Genomic DNA, 23,970 nt, shown 5'->3' with positions numbered 1-23,970 from the left:
GTGAAGGCTCAGATGTTTATCGCGAGTTAAGTAATAAATTAGACTTCTTGCATTCAGGGAAAGAACAAACAACTGAACTAAAGCAAAATTTGGTTGTAAATCTTTATTAATAGAAATACATTCTTTCTGAAGGACTAAAATTCAGTAGTGTAAGATCCATGACAGCTTGCACTAGGTACCACAATTTCACAGAGAAATACCATGTATGAATACATACGGATTTCATAACAGAAGTTTAAATGCCCAGTGGAGAAATTAAAGTATAAAAGTGATCCTTGCTGTTCTATTACTCAGCTAATTCAATCCTTTGACATACTTCAAACATAGGTACAGTGTGTGCTATAGTGAAATATCAAGTGTGTAAATAATGCTCAACTGTCCTGAGTAAAGTAAGCTGCTCTCTCCATTGAGTGGGAGCCTCAAGTATCCCAAAACTCTGAGACGTTACATCGTGCCTCCTGCTGCCAGGACACAGGTTGTGAAATGCAGCGTGGAGCTTGCACCAGTTCTTTGTTAAAAATCTCCTCATAACACTATTTCCTTCCATTTACAGTAACAATCACTGGGTCCATATCACAAACAATAAACTGTTTGTTACCTTTAATATAGAAAATAATTTTCTAGAGGATTTCTATTGTTTTACAGTAGAAAAAGATTAATAGTAACTCGGCACTAAGCTAATCTCAACTTTGGTGCCTGTTCTGGATTGCTGGCATTGCTCTGGGAGCAGTGGCAGTTACTGGGAAGCAGCCTGTTTGTAACCACAACAGAGTTTAGGGCAAACTTTTACATTTTCTAAACTGGATTAAGGAGGCCAGAGGTGTCTGGAATGAACAACAGGAGGCTAGGTGTGGAGGGCATGCTGAAATTAAGTCAACTGAAACACAGGTTTTCAGTGAGAAGGTAAATGACCTGGAATGTGGAGGGGAGCTTCTCCTTTTTGTTGTTGCGGTTGTTTAAAGCAAGCACGGAGGAAAGCGATCTCCCTTTCTGAGACTTCATACACGCTGTCAAAATAATACAGTTTATTTGACCCACTACTCCATCCCCCCAGAGCCAGGCAACAGCACATACACCACATGCTCAGCTGCAGCCCTGACTTTAAATAGAAAAGCAATCTTTGCTGCCTTTCTGAAGGCTGTAGGTACAGGAGCTACAGCCCAGCCAGGAACGATCAGAGGAGCCCGGTCTCCCACACCATTTCCACATTTTCCCTTTGCACGCGTGGGATGGAGTTCTGCTGGGGTTTGTTCACATGCTAGGAGAAAGCTGGTACCTACGTTTCCTTATTTTGTTACATTTCAGTGCTTGCATTACCAACCAGGAAAGCATTTCTGACCTTGTCATAGCAACAGCTTCCTTTCCCCAGTGACCGGATAAGGATGTGTGGCTACAGGAATGCTAGGATCCACGCAGCGCTCCTATTCCGTTAAGGCTAAACTACAGCCAGACTAAGTTGGTAGCATTTAAATCAACATTAGCAACGCCCAGTTTTAATTCTGCTGCAGAAAAGGGGGTATGTGCTGAGCAAGACTACCCCAACCGTTAATAAATGCCCAAACACTGTTCACAGTGGTCTCAGACTGCTCCTCCTGCCGTCGGGATGCACCCTAGGAACAGCATGGGCCAGCTAACAGTATATCCCCGCATCAGAAGCCCTATCTGCATGCAATATTGAAAGAGCAAATACCCAATTAAAAGATAAACACTATTTCTATTTAGTGCTGCTCCACCGTTTATAAGCATATTATATGCAGATAACAGGATTTCCTTCTAATATGGTAGTTGACAGGATACAAGTTTAAATGTTCAGTGGTAAATGCCATGCATACATGATTGAAAGGGAACAAAATACGGTATATGGGAATGTTACCTGAATTCACTATGATATCATGAAATCTAGCGTGATCATTTAATTTTACAAAATTCTTTACATTACAGTGGGTAAAACCGTAAGAATTAGAGGCTTATCTTGTCATTGAGATAAGTTAGATAAGAAAGCATTGCAGTCCTCCTTTACTTCATCTTTCTCTTCTTTGGTCCGAGGTGGTGTTTCCTTTGCTTGTAGAGATGACGGAAGTTTACAAATACCCCTGAAAAAAAGCAGTGTTTAGATAGGACATTATTGCATCTTTTTAACTCTAGACGGCCATCCCAAATTAAAAAACAAAACCAAAACACCCAAAACCCAAACCAAAACCCAACCAACCAAACCAGCACACAAAAAAAGCGCGATGGTTTAAGGGTGTGCATAGCACTGAAAGATAATGCAAGTTTTTTCTTGCTGGGTGAGGCAGGAGTTGCTGCACAGGCTGTTTGGTACGGAGCTGCTCAGAAAGTTGATCTGTCACTTTTAAAGAGTTACAACACCGGCTGTGCAGAGCTGGGGAAGGATCAAACAGGTATTTCAGAGTGACACTCGATAAAGGTATTCTTTTAAGCAATGTCTGGGAAAGGGAGAAATCTGGTGAGATTCAATTTAAAACTCCAGGTTAGGTTCTACTTAGTTCTGCATACCCAGACGTACTGGGCGTGCATACTACAAAGTTAACTTATGTTTAAATACGTAACAGCAGAAACCAAACAGGTATCAAGCAACATTCTTCTTTAAATACACTACTAATTAAAGAGCTTTCTATATTGTTTCCTGGAAAAACATGACTTCATGTTGCATTAGTGATTATAATGCAGTTTAGTTAAACATTGCTTTAATCTGGAATTATGTTTAGATTTCCACTATATCATTCCAAAGCCCAAATGCTACATAAAAGGTGAAATTAAGTACACTGAAGTTATACATAGATGTAAAAATTATTCTTTTAACCTGAGTGATCATTAGATAATGCCAACTCGTTACCAAGGTCTCCTCCTCAGGGGGCTAACCAGTGCTAATTGTAGGTGTGTTCCCCTCCATCTCTGACAAATTTACATAAACAAGCAACAAGGCTAATGCTTAACCTCAAGCAATTTTATGTTGCCACGATCCCCAAGAAGCAGGAATTTAATTTTCTTCAAAAAAATTCTTATTCAGAGGAAACTGGCCTTTTTATATCAATAGCGAGAAATACAATTAAGTATCTTACCTAAAAACAAGGCTATAAGGTATATTTGAAGCAAAAACGAAAACTGAATTGTGACGTTCAGTGGATTTGGCAATCCCAGGCTAAATTTCCCTGTTTCACTGAAGATTGGAATGGACTGAACGATACAGACGGCTGAAAGCAGAAGGCCACATTATCAAACACAGATTAAATATACAATTGCCCCCCACTAACATTTTCAGGATATTCCCTTCTTATTTGCTATCTCTCATTAATTATACCAGTTTTAAAGCTTTTTTTTTTTAAAAACATGCAGTATGATGGAAAGCAGAGACGCTGTTCTCGTACACAACTGTAGCCTGCAGAGCCCCCACCAGCTGTATTTCCCATGCAGAAATACGCACAGCAACGCGACAGGTATCGTCATTCCTACGCTCGGAGTTGGGCAAAGCCCAAGCCTACTCCTGGCTCACAGAAACAGGTTCTGACAGGTATGATTGCAACACGTTCCTTACAGCTAGACGCTGAGCAGTGATATGCTTCTTAAATAAATAGAAATTTAAAATAATCCAGATCTGTTAAGACAGAAGACTTCAAAGCAGCAAGGGAGCAGAGCCCTATCTGGGAAGCACGGTGCCCATCTCCGAACAGGCTGTGCTGCTTTCAGATGCAGAATCGGCCTCTGCCTGTCCCGTGCAATGATTTACAAGATAACGTCAGGATCTGAGAGCTGGTGTGAACCCAAGCTAGGCTGACCAAGTAGGGTCTAGCAGACAAAAAGCAAATACAGGGGGATGTGAGGATCGTCATCCTGTGCCGCTCGCACGGACTGCAGTGTGCTCTTGGTCAATTTGTTCACGTAACCTTCTGTTGCCTTTACTTTCCTCTCCGGTGCCCAAAAGGAAGACTTCACGTCAAATTGAAAAAAATATTTGATTTGGTAAGAAAGACAAAAATGCTTACATTTGGTTCAGCTCAAAGCACCCGTCTATTTATCTGTTGTTCTATTATTTTTTAGTCCAGCAGCCAAATCAAAAATTGAGTTTGTTTTTTATTAAACTGTCTTTTTTGGACATACCTTCTGCCAAACCTCCTAAAGGGTAGAGAGGGATCCAGGCAGTGTAACGGAGCCAGGTTAGTGGTTTCCATTCAATACCGATGCATGAAAGCATATAATATGGATACCTAAAACCAGTTCAGTGTGAGAAGAAACAGACGCTATTTAAAATGGAAGCTGCTACTAGAATTAGTCTTGCATGTATCTGCTGTATGGAATAGTCAACGTAATTCCCAAACGACACAAGAATATTCAAAACTCCTTCCTACGGATCAGGATGGACACACCTTTATTTGGCTGTTTACAGCACTAATGCTATTCTGATCATATGGATGAATGCAACTGCCTGGCTTGCTTAATAAACCTTTCAAAATACTTCTTTTGAAAGAGAAACAGCATAGTGCAGCTCACTTAATGGAAATCCAAAGCAAATGGTTTCCTCAGGTGCAGGGCAGTATTATTTTCAGACTCCAGCCTTGTCCAGCTTTTGGCAGATGGAGCGACCTGGAAAGGCTGCGATAGTCTGGGACTGAAGGAGATTTTACCCGCTGGGGCACTACAGCCACTCTTCCAAAAGGTACAAAGATCAAAATCTTCTTTAAAGAGTTCTTGGGAACAACCACGTTATTCTGTACACACCTGCTAGAAGACTAATCCCACAAACCTGAATAGCTCAATGATACTCCAGAAATAAAATATGAAGAACACCACAGGTTTGCTCTGCATTTCCTCTAAGCTTCCGAGGACAACAAACAAAATAAAGTTTCTTCCAAATATCTGTTTAAGAAAACAAATTAAGGAACAGTCACACTCTTCATCAAAAGAAGGAGCCAGCCCTCGCTGTTGAAAACCCGCAGGATATCTACTCTTCATGCCTGAAACACACGCTGAGCACACAGCTCACCGCAGCCGAGCTGCGACCCGCAGGCACTTTGCTCTGTGTTTAGGTGCAATCCGAGGGACCTAATCATCTATCCTCGTTTTTATGCCCAGCCACCACAACCTGGATAAAAAGGGCACTGGAACCAAATCAACATCGTGTACTTTTCATCATCCGCTTCTTGCTTTTGCTGTTGGGAAGTATCTTACCTAGGTGATGGAAGGAGATACAGCTAAGGCAGGGAAACCCAAATTCCTGCCTTCGGAATAACGTATTCCCTAATCCAGTGCCAGTGAGGTTGTATCAATTATTTTAGCAGAGCCTCAACGCTTGTGTAAAATATTTACTTTAAAGATGGGGGGAGCAAGGAGAAGAAGCTTAAAATATTACCTGCACTACAGCAGGTATCAGCGGTGATCTGACTAGTCCTATTAGTGAATTCATGATCTCCATCGCTGCCAGGGTCTGACAGAAATACATCATGTCAGCAATAGTGTGAAATGTGTCGTAGAAGGAATCTGTAAAACACAGGAAACCAGGAACAAATGAATTTCCACAATCAGGAAGCCGGCGCGACGGCGTAGCTTTTGGTAACGGGATTCCAGTTGTATTTCAAAAAACATTATGTGTAATTATGTAACTTCTTTATAGGCCTTACCTTGAAGTCACCGCAGTTAGGCAAGGATCGGTGCTCAAGTGCCCCGTTTCACACACAGAGGAATCAAAAGCTATTTTGGTAATTACTTTACCAAAACAAAAGCGATAGTGGTGTACCTCAATACAGTGACTCATTCTTGCTTCAAAGCCAAACTATTCTGCCCAGCTCATTTTCGAAAATACTTAACATTACAGTGAGCAAGAGATTTTGCTCCAACTGATCTCTTCAGAAGTAATCTTGGCAGGGTACAAGTGTCATTCACCAGAATATGCAGTTGCGGTTCACAAGAGGACAGTATTTTCCTCTCCTTGACACTGTGATGGCTTTTGAGAGGCTTTTGTTGCGCGCTTCGGTGATGCGTTTATGGGTTTGTTTCCTAAATATGCCCTCCTTTAAATTTCACTATTTAGAAAGTATTAAAAACAACACTAAAAACCCAAAGCACCCCCCCCCAACGTAAATAAAATAGTGCTTGTTACTTGCCTTTGCCTAAGATGAACAGTCGTACTGTCATGTTCACAAAAATCCAAGAGAATCCCAAAAACTGTACAAGATTATACATGATTAAGTATCCCTTCTTCAGGTGTTTGAAAGCTAAAACCAATAATAAACACATCAAGTGAGCAGAGTACAATGGTAATGCTTCTGCGGAGAGTACAGCTGCAAACCAGGCTTCCTACGAGACTAAAGCTTACAAGAAAAAGGGAAGCTATCGATTGCGATAAAAAGATTGCTGTGAGCACTGTGGGCTCTGCCTGCCTTTACCATCATCTGCTAGAACTCAACTCTTGCTAGTCAGATTTTTTAAAATCCTTGGAAACTGCAGTCCGTTTTTATTACATTTCTAAACAGCTCACAATACAAACATCCCCCTCTAAGATGCACCGAGCCAGTCAAAATTACTCCACAAGAGTTGAGATTTGCACATAAGAGCGACAGAAGCTTTCTGAACCCCACCTTACACACTAAAAACATACAGTTACTTACGGTCTTTTGGGACTCTGGATTCTATTTTCATTTTGTTAATCTTTTCTTCTTCCTTAAGATGAAGGATAAAGTTTTAAAGACTGTTACTGTAATTAGCAAGTGATTTGTTAACTATACTAGTGCAATGCTAGCGGGTTTAAAACTCAGCTAAGGAGCCAGGTGCTAGAGGGTTTACATTTTCACCTCCATAAACCAGCACGTTCATCATCCAGAAATTATAGCACGGAAAAAGCTAGAGGGTGTTAACTAGTTACCCCACCTTCGCTATGGATTTTATTCTAGTAATTAGATGCTTTTGCTGAAAAAGCCTACTGTTTTCTGTGTTAATCCTCAGTTACTACTGTTTCTTAGAGCTGCTCCTTAAAACATTCCATGACCCACCAGTGACCTGAAGGGAACCGAGAACATCCCGCCCGGGCTCTCTGCCTGCCCTTCACCGCTGCTTTCTGGCTCCTGGCATTGCAGCAGCCCCTTCTCCTCCGTGCTGCGCTCGGGGGCTGTGGAGGGGAACAGGGCAGCGTTTGTTGGAAAACAGATTTGCAGAAACGTGGTCTGTTCGAGTCTCTTCCAAGATGGTGTTGCACCTCCCCGCTGCAGTAAGCTGCTCGAGCTCACCAGATGGCGGGAAGGCACCGCCGGGGTCAGTCCTGTGGCTCAGGAAAGAGCCTTGGGAATCCCGGGACCGGCATCTCTGGGCTCCGTATGGCACATTGATTGAACCTTCGTACGGATCAGGACACAGGGGCGCAAGCCTTCGGCTGCAGACCCTGCCCAGCGCTGAGCCAGCACACAGCCACCCGTTCAGATTTCGCCCTGCCGCTCTTTCCAGCCAGAAGCGTGCCAGTGGGCTGGAGCACCTCTCCTGTGAGGACAGGCTGAGAGAGTTGGGATTGTTCAGCCTGGAGAAGATGCGGCTCCGGGGAGATCTAATTGCAGCCTTCCAGTGCCTGAAGGGGCTACAGGAAAGCTGGTGAGGGACTGTTTATGAGGGAGTGTAGTGACAGGACAAGGGGGAATGGCCTGAAGCTGCAGGAGGGGAGATTTAGATGAGATATTAGGAAGAAATTCTTTACTGTTAGAGTGGTGAGGCACTGGCACAGGTTGCCCAGAGAGGCTGTGGATGCCCCTGGATCCCTGGCAGTGTTTAAGGCCAGGTTGGATGAGGCTTTGGGCAACCTGGGCTAGTGGAGGGTGTCCCTGCCCGTGGCAGGGGGGTTGGAACTAGATGGGCTTTGAGGTCCCTTCCAACCCAAGCCATTCTATGATTTCTGAATTCCTGCTTACAATGTGAGCCATTTAACCAATTCTACATGGGATCCGTATGAAATAGCAGTAACAATCAGCATGCCAGGCAACTCCAGGTAAACGAAGAACACAAGCTCGTGCGCAGGGGAACAGCTGCCCTTGCTTCGCAGTCGGCAGCACAAGCCACGCGTGCCCACGGGACTGACCTTCTCCTTCAGTTCCATTTCAGCGTCTGATTCATCTAACCAGCGGTCGAAGTCAGGAGCGAGGAAGAGCGGGCGCTTCTCTTGCTTGGTGAGTCTCTCCCACCAGTTACTCTCTTTTTTCTGGACGGTGATGTTCAGCTGCCTTTGAGTCACCCTGCAGACAGGCTGAGGGCAGACAAGGAGCGTACATCAGCAAATGTCCTGAGAAGCAAGCTCTGAGACCGAGCGGATACCCAAGCTCTCCTTCTCAAGGAGGCAGGGGTGACATGGACTGCTGCAGCACAAGCATCTCTCTGCTGCCCAAAGCACGGAAGCAAAGGGCAGCCCAGTTGAAGATGGCAACTATGACGGCTGTAGGACTTGGTAAGGAGCTTGAAAGCCCGCCTGTACTGCACAGCACCGTTGCGTCCCACCACAAAGAGCTAGGACAGACCCTAGCGCTAGCCTGCCTAGGCAGAACCCATGATCTTAGCTTTAGATCTTCTCGCCTTTAGTACTGCGAGCCACCCGCTTCCTCCGGCTGGTGGTAAAAATAACACTACCATCAGCCACAGGTACGTGTCCAAAACACGACAGCCCGCGTGACATCTGCTGCAGCAAGGGGAAGAGCTAACCACCTTCGGAAACACCCAGAGATGACAGTGAGCAGACAGACCTGGCAGCGTGGTCACTGCCACCCCACAAGGCCTCTCCACCGCAGCCACACTCCACATAATGGTGAGCCCAGAACCTCTCCATCCTTACAGCCCACAGCACCTTGGGTGCCCACCCTTGCTGCCACCATGGCATCCCTCCGCACCTCGTGCCTACGCCAGGGTGCTCTGCACGGGACTGCCTGAACCAGCTGAAACTGATGCAGAAGAGCCACAAACCTCGCTCTTAACTGCGGCCGTTACACCAGCACCACTCTGTCAAGGCCATCTGGATACTCCTAGGACATCTGAAGGCCGTAGCTGTAATTCACAGCTACTGACGCCTGGTCCTTGCCTGTCAGAGGCTCCATCTCTCACTGGTGACCAGCCAGCAAGAGACACTCATGGTGCACATCAAAGCTGGAAGAGAAAACGCTGGACTGCAATACTTCCTAGTCCTGACCATCCGTAAGTCAGACAGATTTCAGAGAGCTGATTCTCCTCCAGCCCCTCCACGGTGACTCAGTGACTAGACTTCTGGAAGGAGGTGGCTCTGTGGAAGCAAGGGCTTGCCTTCCAGGCCTGGCTGCCCGCACAGCCCGTCTCTGCCCGCGCAGGGGACACGCACGGGCAGCGGTGGGCTCTTCTCCCCACACAGGCAGCTGCCGCTTTACGGGACCGATGACAAACTGGTGATGGGATCCTGGTACCAAGAGACGTTAATTGTCTGCCGCTCAATACCTGGTAGGAGCCACACAAGAAACCTGCCTGCTAACAGACCCTCGAAATTCACCCTCCGGCGCTCCCCTCCCTTGCGGAAGCGGCAGAGCTGAACACCGGCTCCCAGGCTGGCTGCAGCTAGCCCCAACAGGCAGCCAGCAACAAGCAGCACGAACCCGAGCCCAGAGTTTTCCTGTGCCCCCCAACAGCTCTGAGAAGAGCAGACAGACTTCACAGCCTCCCACAAGAAACAAAGAGGGGCTGCTCTTCCAGCCAAGGTCTCTCCTATCGGACTACAACAGCGATTAAGAGAAGATTTTACAACAGAAGCCGCAGCATTATCTGCACTGGAAACCTAAGAAATCTGCATGAGCCAGAAGCACCAGTTCTCATCTTTTTTTTTTTTTTTTTTTTTTTTTTTTGTTGGGACGCAAAAGGAGCCAGGAAACAGCACACTGATACTTTGCAGCACGGCGTTCCCCTGCTCCCCAGTCAAGGTTGCATCAGACAACACGTTGCCAGATTCTCCCATTATTTTGCTGCTTTAAATCCTTCAAAAAATTTACAACTACTATTTACCAGCTGATACACATAAAGCCCTGTTTCTATTAAAGCCGACCCATGCAAACACTAGCTCCAGTGAGGTGATTTGCATGACAGCAGGATGGTGACTGAGGTCCGACGGCTTTTAGTTTGCAGCAGTTACAGAGTCACCAGGAAAATTTAAACGGCGTATTGTGAACTTTACTTTGAAAAGTAAAAAATACCTACTTTAGGCTCAACCGGTTCTAGGAACTCGATCTGAAATTCGTAGATGTTGTCACCTTTGGCACCATGACCCTGAGCTAAAAGACAAGAATTAACTGTCAGTGTGCAAAGGACGCTTTATACAGAGAAATATTCAGCAGTTATTTACAGTGCTTCCCCCTGTCTTGCTGGGAGGCAAGAGGAAGCCACACAGTAACAGGGAAGACACAAAACAGCCCAAAATATTGCTTGAAAGTGCAGTCGCTGGTGTCAGCAGCTAAAGCTGCTGTGACTCTGCGTAGCGCTGGAAAAGGGTCCTCGCTTGCAGGAAGGCAACACGTGAGTTTCCAAAAAAGAGGGGCCCAACAGGTTGCTCGCGGCTAGCTTGAATCCGACTGGAAATCCCCTGTGCCGGACGGGCTTTGGGGGATCCAGCCTCCACACCAGTGAGGGAGCACCCACGGAGGCTGGTCTCTGGTGGGTCCACAGCAGCTCAACATGGGGAGCCCCCTCCCTGCTGCAGGAGGGTGCGTTCATCTCTCATCTCCCGCAAACGTGGGTTTTGTCCCTGGAAAGGCTCCGAAAGCCGGCACGCTGAGTTTAATTTCCACCCTTCCACACTGTAAATTGATCCTGAAGCAAACACAATGTGCAACAACACCCGATCAAATGGCCCTGGCTGTGGCTCACCAGGGAGGCAGCATTTCCTACACAACGCATCTTAAAGAAAACCACCAAATAAATGAGAAAATCCAAATAAAATCAGCTACGGCATCTCCTCAACGCTGCCCGGACGAGCCAACCAGCACAAGCTCCGCGGTGCTGCAAGGTGCAGCTGCTCAGCTGAAACAAAACCACCTTTTAGGAAAAGATCTGCTTTACCTTTCAAATCGAGCGCTAGTTCTGATGCGGAGCTTTGATAACAGTTGCAAACAAGGTCTTTGTGAAAGGAAAAATTGGTGCCGGTTATCTCTGGGGTTGACACAGGATAGTAAAGACATATGGAAATTTCGCTGATATTTCAATACGGGGAGGTTGCGGGGAGGGTTTAGCAGATAAGATACAACCTGGTGTCGTTACTAGCGCTGCAGTACAACCATTTGTAGATGGGTGCGTGGCATCTACACCCCCGGCACCCTACACGGGACCGGGCACACCGGGGCTGCGGGGACACCGGGGAAGCCCGGGGCTCTCATCCCCGGACTCCCGCACACCCGGGCGGGCCAGGCTCGGGGAGCAGCCGCGGCTTTGCGGGAGATTCCCCCCCCCCCCCGCCCCCCGCCGAGGGACGGAGCCCCTACCTCTGAAATGCAGCACGTTGTCGGTGATGGCGATGTCCGGGTTCTGCAGAAGGAGAAGAAGCGTTAGGCACCGCTCACGCACCCACGCCGGGCACCCGTGAAACGCGGGGCCTCGCTGGTGCCGTTAAGCCTCCCGCACCGCTCCCGGCCCTACGCCCGCTCAGCGCACCCCGCCGGCGCGGAGCAGGAGCAGGAGCAGGAGCGGGGCAGCGCGGACGCCCTCCCCACCGCCGTGCCCACGGAGCAGCCCCCCGGGCCGGCCCGGCCCGGCCCGGCTCCGCGGGTGGGTCACCCCCCAGGGGGCGGGGCCGCCCCCGCCGGTACCTGTACGTCACTCAGCTCCACGCGCAAGTAGAGCTCGCGGTGCCGCTGCGCCCAGTGTACGTGCGGCCGCAGGCTGGGGCCCGCCATGGCGCGAGCGCCGCGCCGCTCACCCTAGGCGGCAGGGGGCTCCCGCGCGCCTGCGCACAGCGCCCACCGCTCTCGCGGCGGTGGGCGGTTCCTACCGCGCCTGCGCACAGCAGTGCGGGGGGGGGGGGGGGGGGGAAGGAGAGGGGATGGCCGCCGCGGCGGGGTCTGTGACCCTGCGTTCCTCTCTCGGGCCCCGCCGCCCTGTTCCCCGCTGCGTCCCGGAGCTCCTCCCGGGGCCTCAGATGTCGGCCGGTGCCCCCCCGCTCTCCCCTTCGGCCCCTCGGGGCCTTGTGTGCGTGTCCCAGTCCGTGCGCGGCCTCCTCGTGCCCTCCCGTCGCCGTGCCAGGCGGCCGCTCGCCTCAGAGGTGCCGCCGGTGTTGGCCGCGATGGCAGCGACCTCGGTGAGAGAGCACGTCAGGTATTTTAAATGAACTGGGACGCCTTCCGGGCACGGTTGGCTCTCGGGCTCCCTTGGCAGCTTTCTACCGCGTGGGCTGTCAGATCCCTCAAGCGTACCCTGCTGCCGCTGACCCCGCAGGGGCTTCGCCATGGTGGTGACCCCGTCCTCCTCCCTCCGTGCCACTGGTCTTCACTGAGAGGTGGCCTCCTGCGAGGGCACAGAGAGCTGCTCGAGCCGCCTTAGCCATAACCCAAGGGGGCTGGTAAAAATTAAGAAAATCCCGTGCCTTCTGTAGCCTGTCCCATGACCATGTGCCCCGGCCCCTTTAAACTCGGACGTTGTAATTACAATGTGCCCCAAGACCTTACTGCTAATAACGGTAAAAAAGGGCAGCGCTGATTTTGGTGATGCTTTCAAAAAGGTCACCTCTCTCTCTACTACAAGGGAGAGATGGCTCTTCCCATGGCCTTCCACATCGCGCTGGCAAAGTTCATCCTCCCGTCCTCTCCCTCCCAGCTTCAGGGCGGTTCCTCACGCTCCCGCAGAGGGTTTTCTGTGCAAATCTCCGCGTCACGTCGGTAAGAGACAGCAGCTCCATGCCTCAGCCTGGTGCTGAGCAGAGGATTTCCAACCTCTGCCAAACCCGTGGGGCCGCAAAGCCGCTGCGGAGGGATGGGCGAACTCTAGCAATAGTTGCCGAGCTGCTTTATTTTGGAACGCAAACCCCATGTACCCTTTAGGGGCCAACAACCCTGGGGCAGCGCGTGGGAGACGGTGCTGAGCAGCTGGTGTGGGAAAAACAGCCGTCAGGTCTGTGTGTGACCTGGGCCTTCTACCTGCACATGCATTTAGGAGGGGGCACCTGCAGCAAAATTATTTTTTTCTGGTTTATGGTGGATCAAAACAGACTTTACCTTTACAAAAAACGGCTTTGCTTTGCAAAGGGAAGTTCAAATGTATAGAAACATTTTGCTGCACTGGAGTCTCTGGCTGCCCTGGGCTCAACATGCGTTATTAGCAGCTGGGAATTTTTTTTTTTTTTTCTGTGGGAAGCATGTCAGTGTGGAAGTGCTAGTTTTTTAGGGGGAAACCCCCTGATTTTTGAAACTGAAGGATCCCCGTGCATGGGCGTTTGTGTGACCTGACCGCCGTGCATGGGGTAGTGTGTGTGTGTGCCCTGTGTCCCCGTGCAAAGGGTAAAGTGTGTGGGGTGACGCGCGTGTCCCGGTGCACGGGGGAGTGTTGCACATCCCACCCCTTGGCTCCCCGCAGCGCGGTCCTCCCGGCCGGCAGGCGGCGCCCTCGTCCGTACCCCCCGGTGTTCGACGCGGCTGAGGCGAGTGCGGCGGCGCCGCTTCCTCCCCGCCTGCAGGGAGCGCTGCCCCGGCTGGCGCGGCCCGGCGGCCCCTCCTGGCGGAACCGGAAGCGGCCCGGCGGGGCGGCTCGGCAGCATCGCCGCCGCGGAGCGCCGTGAGTACCGGGGTGGGTGAGGCCCCTCGGGGGGCCCGGGGTTCCCGGGGGAGGTGGCCTCCCGGGAGCGGAGCCGCCGCTTCTGTCCTGGGGGAGCTGCTGGTACCCCGTGGGGTGGGAGGAGGAGGAGGAGTGGGCTTGCCCCGGGGCGGCCTGGCTTTCCGCCCCCGGCCAGGCCTGCCCGCTGCCCCCGACGGTGGAGGTCCTCTTCTGGGGTCTGCCTGCTTCCTCCGACCTCGGCGGCACGGGCAGACCCGTGGCCATTCACCCCGCTGAGGCCTGACGTGCCCCGCTGGCGCACCCTGTGGATACGAGGCGTCCTACGGCGTTGCAGTGCTGGAGGGTCCCCCGAGCTGGTGTGAGGGATGGGGCGGTCTCTCTTTGTTGGGTGCAGGAAGGTGGAAATAAAATGCTTCGCGTGGCAGAAGGTGGCTGCGGTAGAGATCCCGCAGCGATCTCCTGGGAGGCAGATCCTCGTGTTACCCTGGACTAACATCGCCTTGCCGGGTGGCGGTTCTCACTCTTGTTTGCTCATTAAACTCTACCGCTCTTCATTTTCTGTCTCTTGGGAGGGGAGTGTGAGAAGGAGGTCGGGTGAAGACATACCAGCATCTGGGCGTAGGTGGGGAAAGGAGATTTTTCTTCGTTGATATTCTGCAAATTAGATGAGAGTTTTCTGATTCAGGATTGAAGTCTCATTCTCAGTTCCTAACGCTGTCTGAGCACAGCACTGTTCTGTGTATGCGTTTGGACTCTCCTTCCTGTTTAACTTGTGCTGTATTTTTGTGTTGTAAACAACTCAGAGAGAAAGACCTGTTTTTGTTGTGTTTGTCTTGTCAAAAGTGGAACCAAACTTTTAATCCAGACTTGCCCTGCTTTGCTTTTAGCAGTTTGCATTAAAATGGGTTTGATCCAAGGTGTAGGTGGTCTCTGTTTCACTCGACTGTGACAGATAGCTCAGCTATCTGGAGAGCTACAGAGAGCCAGTCCATCCAGGAGCATTACTTCAGGCAGCTGTGCTGCCCAAGCCCATCCCTTGAGATTAGGTGGTTCTTTAGTGCCTGTTTGCTCCATGGGAATCCTTTATTTAGTCTGTATTAATGTTTTTGTTAGGCTCAGGCCACCAAGCTCTGCCCAAGTAGTGTGCAGAACAGTTGTGCAGCCTTTCCATTCTATATATAGAAACAAGCTGTCCTTCTGAGGATTGACAATCCTTACACCTTGGTCTCTCCAGTAATGAACTATGTGGCGGGGGTTTAGAGCTTGGATCCTTTTGGAGCAGCCCTCAGATCTGGGATTTACAGTGGAAAGACTCGGTTTCCTCTTGCCAGACATCTGGGCTGTTTATTCTAGCTCAGATCTGCTTTGTAAAGCACAGCTGACTGCAGTCAGCTGTATCTGCTAAATTAACAGCCTGTTTGGGAGGGTAAGGCTTATGCCTGTTTGGAAACTACTATGCTCTATTTGGAAACTACTTTTTTCACTGCGTCCCCTGATGATATAATAGTGATGATCATTGCTAGACCCTTCTGAGCTTTGTTTGAAAGGAGATGCAAACAAACCCAAGAAATTATAGGAGAATAATGAGAATTAAGGGCATGCAGGTGCCTAGGCCCATTGTGTATGGCCTGATGGTTCCAAATCAACTACTAATCTTGGTTCTTCTAAGCAGTTGGTTGTCCCAGATCTTACTACACTCCTACTCATCCCCTGTTCTGACACCAGTGTAGTGAGGTGATATTCGTGCAGTTCACAGGCAAGAAGCAGCAGGTAGGAGCTTAACAGGGAAGGATTTATCCACTTCATGAACTGAGTAGTTGGTATGGGGGGGAGGGGATGGTGGCAAAAGCAAACAACAATAAATCTCTGTGGCTCTGTGAAGTTCTTAGTCCCATTCTGAAAGGCTGAGTGATGGCAGCCTGTTTGCCACAGCAGAAATCTCTTTCTTAGTTCTCTTCATTCTGTTGTGGGTTTTTTTTCCCACATGAAATGGTGGTTTTCTTATAGCGCTTGTGCTGTGGTGTATTTTGGGAATCTGAAGGGAATGTTTGCTGGGCTGCTGGAAGGGAATGCTGAACCTCTGCTATTCTGTTCTTCCAGAAACATGCAACATGGCAGCAGCCATGGAAACTGAACAGCCGGGCCTTGAAATCTTTGAAACTGTGGGCCGTGAAGAGCAGGTCCAGAGAGAGGAGCAGCTAAAACTGGAACCTTTCTATGTAGAGAGACATTCCTGGAGCCAGCTTCGGAAACTGCTCACAGATACGCGGAAGTATCATGGGTACATGATGGCAAAAGCCCCTCATGACTTCACGTTTGTGAAGAAAAATGATCCTGAAGGACCTCATTCCGATAGGATCTACTATCTGGGTAAGGTTGCTGCAACAGCCTGTGCCTTGACTAAACAGTCACTGTGGAGGCTGTTTGGGTTTGACTGTTCTTGAGAGCTGGATGTTTCTGGCAGTTAAACCAGAATGGATTTCAGGCCAGATTGGCTGGTGTAATGTTTCATCGAAACTTGCATTTTAATGGTGTGGTTGGAGGTGACCCATTAGGCCTGTTGGAGCTGGAAAAGAACTGTGAAGTGTCTTTTGGGATGTGTTTCCTAGCTGGGAGGAAGGGTTAAGTTGGTTCAGTCTTTGTCTCACTCCAAGTATGATATCCCTTCTCTGAAAGCTGTGTCAGTTTGATCTCCTTTCTCTTAATTACAACTAGTGGGTAGAACCTTTTTCTCTTTCAAAATTTCCTTCTAAAATGGATTATAAATGTAATTTTGAGAGTCCTTTGTGCCTCAGCTGCTGACGGAGTAGATTTTCGAGGGATTCTGGAGGGAATAAATAGCACTGTAGAGCGGGGGCAGCTTAAAGATTGTTTTTCTCACCATTTTTGGTCTTGATAATGAAGAATTTAATGTAATTTATTGTTCTTGGCCTCAGTGCCTCACTTCTGCATTGTTTCACTAATTAGTGTTTGCTTGATACATCTGCATTTGTAAGTTGCAGCTGTGCTTGAAGTGATTTGGCACTGTAAGTAATACTGTAAGCAACCTTCTGGGTGGCTTTTTGGAGCGAACGTTGTGGTAGAGGAATGCTTTTGTCAAAAGCTACACTAGCTGAACATAAGTCCATGAAAATCTGGATTAGGAGGTGAAACAATGGCCAGAGCAAAGGCCTAGGAGCCAGAACCATGTTCAAGCCACGTTACTTGCTGTTCAGGGCAGTTGCTTAAACTCTGATTTGTGATTCACAGAGTCTTTGCCTGTGCTGTGCAGTGGCATAGTCAGAAAGATGCTATCTATCTGTCTCTTTTTTTCCCCTTTTCAGAGGATGGGGGTCGTAATCCTTGAATGATGCTGAGTTCAAGCACGTTGAGGGTGGATTAAGGCTGACCCCAGCCAAGATGAGCTCTGCTTTCCTATGTGCCACTTCCTGAACTATAGGTCAGATGTGGCCTTCCCCAGGGTACATCTGGCTCCCTCTGGGCTGATCCCCATGTGCCTTGGCAGGAGCTTTCAGAAATCTGAATAGCGCTGCGGGAGGGGAGCAGGAAAGGGGCATTCAAACCTTCCTAAAGACACGTTATCTTTGAAACACAAGCCGCATCATGCAGTATTCCAGCCAGGGAAATGAGCAGAAAGGCCCTCCTTAATTTTAAAAGCTTATAAAATAAAAAGGCCCCTAGCCTTCACAAAGACACAGATATGCTTCAGGCAGCATGGAGTAAGCCTGGGTGTATTTCCTTGTTCTCTGCCTTCTCTGTGACTTGCATTTCTGTGAAGCAGGGAATTCCCAGAGCAGGGCTGCAGTGCAGACACTGTCAGTACCTTCTCTGATAGGAAGGGATTGTGAAAATGTTTCTTAGTATCCTTTGAGAGTGTTTGGATTATTAACAGAAAGCTAATGCTCTTTTTTTTTTTTTTTTCCCTTCTCACTTTCACAATAGCAATGTCTGGAGAGAACAGGGAGAACACGCTCTTCTACTCTGAAATTCCCAAAACCATAAACAAAGCTGCTGTCCTGTTGCTTTCCTGGAAGCCTCTCTTGGATCTTTTTCCGGTGGGTCCTGATTTTTTTCTTGCTTCCTGAAAACATAGCAAGTACACAGGCTTTGGGGTTACACCTATAAGTCATCATTAAAATTTGGAGTTTATTGTCTTAAACGTTTTAAGATTCTCCTTGTACTTGGCTAACTCTGTAGCCATCTCAAAAACAAGCACAGTTTTCTCATCAGTGTTTGGAGTTACAGCCTTTGTGCGTCATAAAAACTGTGTGTGCTGGATGATTCCTTCTTTGTCGGCAGAGATTGCAAGTGCTAATTTGCATCAGATTCTCTGCTGTGAGATCCTGGGGATTGCTGAAGGAGCCTGTAGTCTCCAATAATCACTGTCTTGCAGGGGGAAGCGATGAGTCCCCCTGAAGATCAGTCAGTGGCTCCGTGACTCATGCTGGAGCAGAGCATCCCTCTCCCACTCACAGGACGTGTGTCCCCTTTTCACCTCTGCGCACCAGTCCCACCCCATGCACCATGGCAGGTTGGAGGAGGTGGGACAAACCCCATGTGGAATTAGGTGTGTTTTTTCCCATATTATTTCCTGAGGCTGTCAGCCAGACATAAAATTCATGCTGCACTCTCCTCCCACCAGACCAGTCACTGTGTATCTTTGCGAAAGTTAGCAAAGACTCTCCTGCTTGTTCTAGAAATAACAGACCTTCAGTCTGATCTTTCTTATACAAGCGTGTATTAGAAATAATGCTGGCTCTGCTATGGGAGAAGTGGCTCTCAGGTTTGCAGTTGTGTAGGATCCGATCGTGGCCTGCACCTACAAGTGCTGATGGCAGAGGCACAAGCAGGAGTGGGCTTCTGGCCGCCAGCAGGATTCTGGAGGAGGAGGGTGTCTGCACAGCCATCTGCTCCTGGAAGCTTGGCATGCAGAGATGCTCTGATGGTATAGTAAGACATGCAGAGCAGAGGTGTTGATTGTGCTCCTCTGCCCGTATTCAGGCCATCCTGGACTACGGGATGTACTCTCGTGAAGAGGAGTTGCTACGGGAGAGGAAGCGAATTGGTACCATTGGGATTGCCTCTTATGATTACCACCGGGAAAGCGGCACCTTTCTGTTTCAGGCTGGGAGTGGAATTTATCACGTAAAAGATGGAGGCCCTCATGGATTCACTGTGAGTTTACTCATCTCTCCTGTTTTCTGCAGTACTACTTTCCTCTGGCTAGAAGCTCCTTTGGCTTGGAGTGAGAGCAGAGTGTGATCATCAGTTGTGCTGCACTAGCATGGCAAGTAGCCTTGACAACCCTTGAAATGCAGAGAAGTCCTCCGTAGGATGCATTTCCATGGCTGTAGAAACTCAGATGGAAAAGAAAGGGTAGAAACCATGGCAGCAGGGCAGGACACCAGATTCTGTTGATTTTTCATAAGTAGCAATGCTAATAAAAAGCAATGCAAAGGCTGTGATGCTCTGTGGTCTTTCATGTAGTCAGAAGTCACATCAGAGGCAGCTTTTGTTCCCAAGCTGTGGTCTAGAGTCACTGTTCAGCAGTTAGCGCTGTAAGTGTTACAAGATTTGGCTGTATAACTTACAGAACAAGCAGCCTTTACTCTGCTGGTGCTGCAGCTGGACTTCAAAGCTGAAATAATCTATAATTATTCTAACAAATGCCTGATGTCTGTCTAACCCTGTTAGGGGGAATTTACTGTACCCTGAATTGGTTTTGGAGGACAAGATTGTATGTTCTGCCAGCCTTGTTTTAGGTTGCTGTTTGTAAGAGTGTGCCAGGCTTCTCTAGGCAAGCTGCCTTCTGATTTGTGGCTAATCCTCACCGCTGGTGAAAGAGGCCCTGGTGGGATCAGTGCAACCATGGTACAAGCACAACTTTTGCTATAAAATATCTGCATAGTATTTTTCTGTGTTTAAAATTAATAGATTCCTCTGTTGTAAATCTGTGTATTTGAAGTCAGTGTCCACACTACTGTGGTCTTAAAGACCTTCTGATAATCCAGTTTAGTTTCTCTAAGTGTCCGTGTGTTATCATTGTTAACTGTGCTTTTTTAAATTTTTTCTCCCAAACAGCAACAGCCTTTAAGACCCATTCTGGTAGAGACCAGCTGTCCAAATATCCGTATGGATCCCAAGCTTTGTCCAGCTGATCCAAATTGGATTGCATTTATACATAGCAATGACATCTGGATATCTAATATAGAAACCAGAGAAGAAAGGAGGCTAACATTTGTGCACAATGGTAATGCATCCTGAATTAAGATTTCTGCACCTCCTCTGCACTTGTTCTTGCTAGACTGAATTAAGCAATGGCACTAGGGGTTCTTCTGAAATCTGGGGGAATGGACACTGTTTATTCCACCTTGTCACGTTCTACATGTTTCCTCTAGTGCAAATATTGTGGGACGGTTCTTTTCCCTGCACTGTGGAATCTGGCAAAGCGAGTTATTTGTTGAGCACAGATGGAAGGGCTCTTCTCCTGAAACACAGCACATTCCTTTTTACTGGAACAGCCTTTTTTGTGTGGAGGAGTTGTGGGTGGAATAGAGCTGGAGGGAAGTTTCTGTCAGTGAAATCAGCCTGCAGGGCCATTTAGAAACAGTATAGACAGTTTCTGAATAGCACTGTGGCTTCTGCTGGCCCCTCATACTCAATAACTTAGGTTCTCGCTTTGTACCCTCCCCAACTCTGCTTTAGACACATATCCTGGAGGAAGGAAAATGGGAAATTGTGGATAAAGCACTTTTTAAAAATCTGTTGCATTTTGTATTTCACTCATACTTTGTGTATTTAAACTATATAATTTAATTTTTAGTTAAATTAATTTTTCTGCCACTTTATAATAACGCTTTAGCTTATTTAAATGTTAAATATTACAATATTATGTAAGTACATTAAAAATAAACTGTAGCAATGACTCCTTCTCAGATGATAATTATTTATGGAGCGCTGCTAAGTTACCTCCAGGGTAACAGGAAAAATATTGAAGCCCTATGGATATGTCATCATGTTGAGATGTTATGTAAGTCTGTTACTTTTGGTTTGTACAGTGAATGAGATACCAATGCTTTCATTTTTCTGTGCATTGATATTTTCAGTTTTAGTTGTTCAGAAAGTTTGGTGGTTTGTTGTTTGTTTTTTTTTTTCCTTTGACTTTCTTAAAAGTTGTGGTTCCAATTCACTGAGCTCAGGTGGAGAGAACATTTTCTTTCTTGGTGTAGTACATAGAACACCGAGAGACTAATTTGGTAGGAGTTAGAAGGGACGATGGCTTTCCTTTTCTAAAAGAAGGTGCCATGTCAGAGAGGATTAGATCCTCCCTAAATAAATCAGCAGAGCAGGGTAGAAGCAGAAAACAAATCTGCTGAGAAGTCAGATTTATTATTGTGTAATTGTTCCCAGGGGGTGAACTTGGGCCACGTTTGGGATAATGCAGAACTGGTTTGATTCTGCAGAACATCATGAACTACTTCTTTTGTGTCTTTTTTTAGAACTGGCCAATGTTGAGGAGGATCCCAAGTCTGCTGGCGTGGCTACTTTTGTGCTGCAGGAGGAGTTTGACAGATACACTGGCTACTGGTGGGGCCCAAAGGCACAGCCAAGTAAGTGTGGTGGATCCACTGTGTCTGACAGGCATGAGTAGTGGCCCCTCCGCTGTGCTGTCCAGTGCAGAGTTATTTTTTCTGTTACTTGTTGTTATGCGAGATAGGAACCTTATGCTCTTAGCTCCTTTGAGCTATCTGCAGCGGTAGGCAAGTTACAGTGGCCTTGTGAGCACGTGTTACTGGGGGAAGAGACTTGCCTTCTCACAATAGTGGTAGGAGTTGTAAGAGTCTCACAGTTGTTTTGCTTAATGAAACATGAATCAGAGGCTGTGTTGGATTTTTCTTCATCCTTCCAACCTGCTTGTGCTCCTGGGAGAATATTGATGCCTGCAATAACTGATAATGAGAACTGTTCTGATCAGGAAATGTTAATTCATTTACAGCACTGAATGGGGGTAAAGTTCTTCGAATTCTTTATGAAGAAAATGATGAGTCAGAGGTGGAAATTATTCATGTCACATCACCCATGCTGGAGACAAGAAGAACAGATTCCTTCCGGTACCCCAAAACTGGTGAGACCCTGATCCCTTACATCTCTGTTTCTGGAAGACACGTGTTTTATTCCGTGTGCTTGACAGCAGCGACTCTCCTAGCCTAGAGCAGGGGGTTGTTGGAAAGGTGTTGAGTAGTCTTTGATATGGTGTTCAGGTGGTGGAAATGTGTTTGGGGAAACTGCTGCTGTGGATGTTAGATTAGTCACCGGTGACTCTGCTGATATTCCAGCCATGTGGTTACTAAGAGCTCTGAGTCTGGATCTCTCAGGAGTTGACGGAAACCCTATCTGACTGGCACTATTTTGGAGCTGCTGTCTCAGATACTGGCAGATCTGTGTTGTTGAGGAGTTGATTCTCACTACAGCCCTGTGTCTCTGAGGGAATAGCTGCAGAATTACAGCGTTTTGATTTTTCTGAGGGGGGTTCTGTTTAGGTGCTGGCAGTGCCCTGGTAGTTCAAGTTCTGAAGGACTCTGGTCTCCATGATTGCTCTTGGACTTTGAACAACAAACTCAGCACACTTACAGCCTACCAGGAAAACCCCCCATTGTCCTATTTTCAAACAGTAAATGATCTGGAGGCTTCAGGAGTAAAGGGGTGAGGGCAGGCTTGAAGCATTTTAAGTGGAATGCCATTGGAAGTGGGACTTATGCAGACCTGCTGAGTGCTGATTCAGTCAGGTGTATGGGGCAAGTTTGAACAGTCCGACCCTTGTTTTTCTGAGATTTCCCTCCTGTTTCAGTGAGGCATATTGCTCACAGTTAACTAAGTGGTTCAATCTCTTTCGTCACTCCTGAAATCTTCATGTTTTGGAGAAATATCTTCTGTTTTGCTGACCTTCCGAAGTTGCAGAATTCATTTCAGATCTTGCAGATTCCCTGATCCACTGGGAAAAGTTTTTTGCTTATGATCCTGATTTACTACTTGTTTCAAGGAAGAAGAAAGGCTCAGTGTTAGCCTGGGAAGCGAAAGATGACTCCTTGTGTTTTTTCACTGCTTGTGTACACCCAGATTTCTGAGGGTATTTTGTCATAGCTCTGTTCAGTGCTAAGTTTCAGCGGTTTAGGAAAACAAGCTAACCAAAGCCCAAATCCCTTTAAAAAATAATCTAGGTTTTAATCTCTGGGCCTTAGTTTCCAGTCTGAGCTGCAGGGGCAATAGCCCTTTTCTGTGGCTTGTTATGAGGGCAGAGCTTGAGGTAGTGGAGAAAATTCTTCCCAGGGAGAAGGTAAGTACTTAAATAGGCCAATGGAAGTAATTTCACCTCAGTGCATCATTTTTTTTGTGTATAAACCACGTTGACGAAGTGGGGTTACTTCACAGCAGCATTGAGAATATTCAGAGTACATGGAATTTGCCATCTGTGGCTTCTCGTGGATCAACTGCTAGCAGCTGTATTCTTTATAGTCCACCTTTGCTGTGGAGCAGGCCCCGACATTTAGCTCTGCACATGCTGTACAGCAGGATGAGTTGCTGCTTTGTGTAAAGAGTTAACTTTAGATTTTCAGTGTTCAACACAAGTCTGTAGCTTTGTTATCTCAACTGCACTAGTCATGGCAATAGGTTTTTAAGAGTGAGTTGCTCTTAATTTTCAAAGATGCTTTTTAGCACTGGATCACTTTTTATGCATGACCTCAAGAATAACAGGCAAACAGTAAACCAAAGCTTGCTTTGCCACCCTGATCACTCCTGAGCATTTACTTCCAACTAGTACCTTTGTCCTTTGACTGTGGGAGAGAAGACGGCCTGTGACAGTAGCATGGCTCTTGATCAGATCTGTTTGCAGGATTACATCCCCTGAGTTTGCCTCGTGTTTGCAGTCTCTTTTCCCTGCCTGGTTCTGTGCTGTCTCTCACACGTGCAAGTAGGCTGTTTGATCAAAGAGCGTTCTCCTGTTTGCCTTTTCAGTTCTGTATGAATAACATCACAATCATCCACAGTTCAAGTCTGCCCTCTTGGAAGTAAACAACTGGTGCCTGACTGCTTACATCTGTTTTTATAGGTACAGCAAATCCAAAGGTCACTTTCAAGATATCTGAAGTGACAATCAATGCGGAAGGCAGAGTAAGTTCTATGTTCGGCTTGTTTTCCAAATAAATATAATTCCTG

The 23,970-nt window shown here is 47.6% G+C and overlaps 2 protein-coding genes across 8 annotated transcripts in view; one reads left to right on the top strand and one right to left on the bottom strand.

Annotated features, from left to right (window-relative positions):
• Nucleotides 1-88: 88 nt before the first annotated feature.
• On the bottom strand, nt 89-11,959 carry HACD3 (3-hydroxyacyl-CoA dehydratase 3). The gene is made up of 11 exons (XM_054837172.1): nt 11,799-11,959; nt 11,475-11,517; nt 10,198-10,271; nt 8,075-8,239; nt 6,624-6,675; nt 6,120-6,230; nt 5,369-5,496; nt 4,763-4,875; nt 4,120-4,226; nt 3,084-3,215; nt 89-2,093 (listed from the first exon to the last, which is right to left on the bottom strand). Exons 1-11 carry the CDS (start codon nt 11,883-11,885, stop codon nt 2,017-2,019), a joined length of 1,089 nt encoding a protein of 362 aa, XP_054693147.1. The 5' UTR covers nt 11,886-11,959; the 3' UTR covers nt 89-2,016.
• Nucleotides 11,960-12,050: 91 nt separating this feature from the next.
• DPP8 (dipeptidyl peptidase 8) overlaps nt 12,051-23,970 on the top strand; it is a 29,794-nt gene continuing 17,874 nt past the window's right edge. For 2 of the 7 annotated variants that reach the window (XM_054836663.1, XM_054836669.1), the window contains exons 1-8: nt 13,636-13,755; nt 15,856-16,125; nt 17,698-17,810; nt 18,757-18,930; nt 19,837-20,005; nt 21,255-21,365; nt 21,752-21,880; nt 23,864-23,925. In XM_054836663.1, coding sequence (XP_054692638.1) covers nt 15,867-16,125; nt 17,698-17,810; nt 18,757-18,930; nt 19,837-20,005; nt 21,255-21,365; nt 21,752-21,880; nt 23,864-23,925 — 1,017 coding nt within the window. In that variant the 5' untranslated portion in view covers nt 13,636-13,755; nt 15,856-15,866. Of the gene's footprint in view, nt 12,287-13,557; nt 13,768-14,367; nt 14,378-15,437; nt 15,526-15,855; nt 16,126-17,697; nt 17,811-18,756; nt 18,931-19,836; nt 20,006-21,254; nt 21,366-21,751; nt 21,881-23,863; nt 23,926-23,970 lie in introns of those variants that run through there. The other 5 variants (XM_054836668.1, XM_054836666.1, XM_054836667.1 and 2 more) reach the window with 5 other exon arrangements.

The sequence above is a fragment of the Grus americana genome, chromosome 10 (assembly GCF_028858705.1).
Source record: "Grus americana isolate bGruAme1 chromosome 10, bGruAme1.mat, whole genome shotgun sequence".
Lineage (NCBI taxonomy): Eukaryota > Metazoa > Chordata > Aves > Gruiformes > Gruidae > Grus > Grus americana.
Note: the sequence above shows the minus strand (reverse complement) of the source record. Positions and strands in the feature narration are given on the sequence as shown.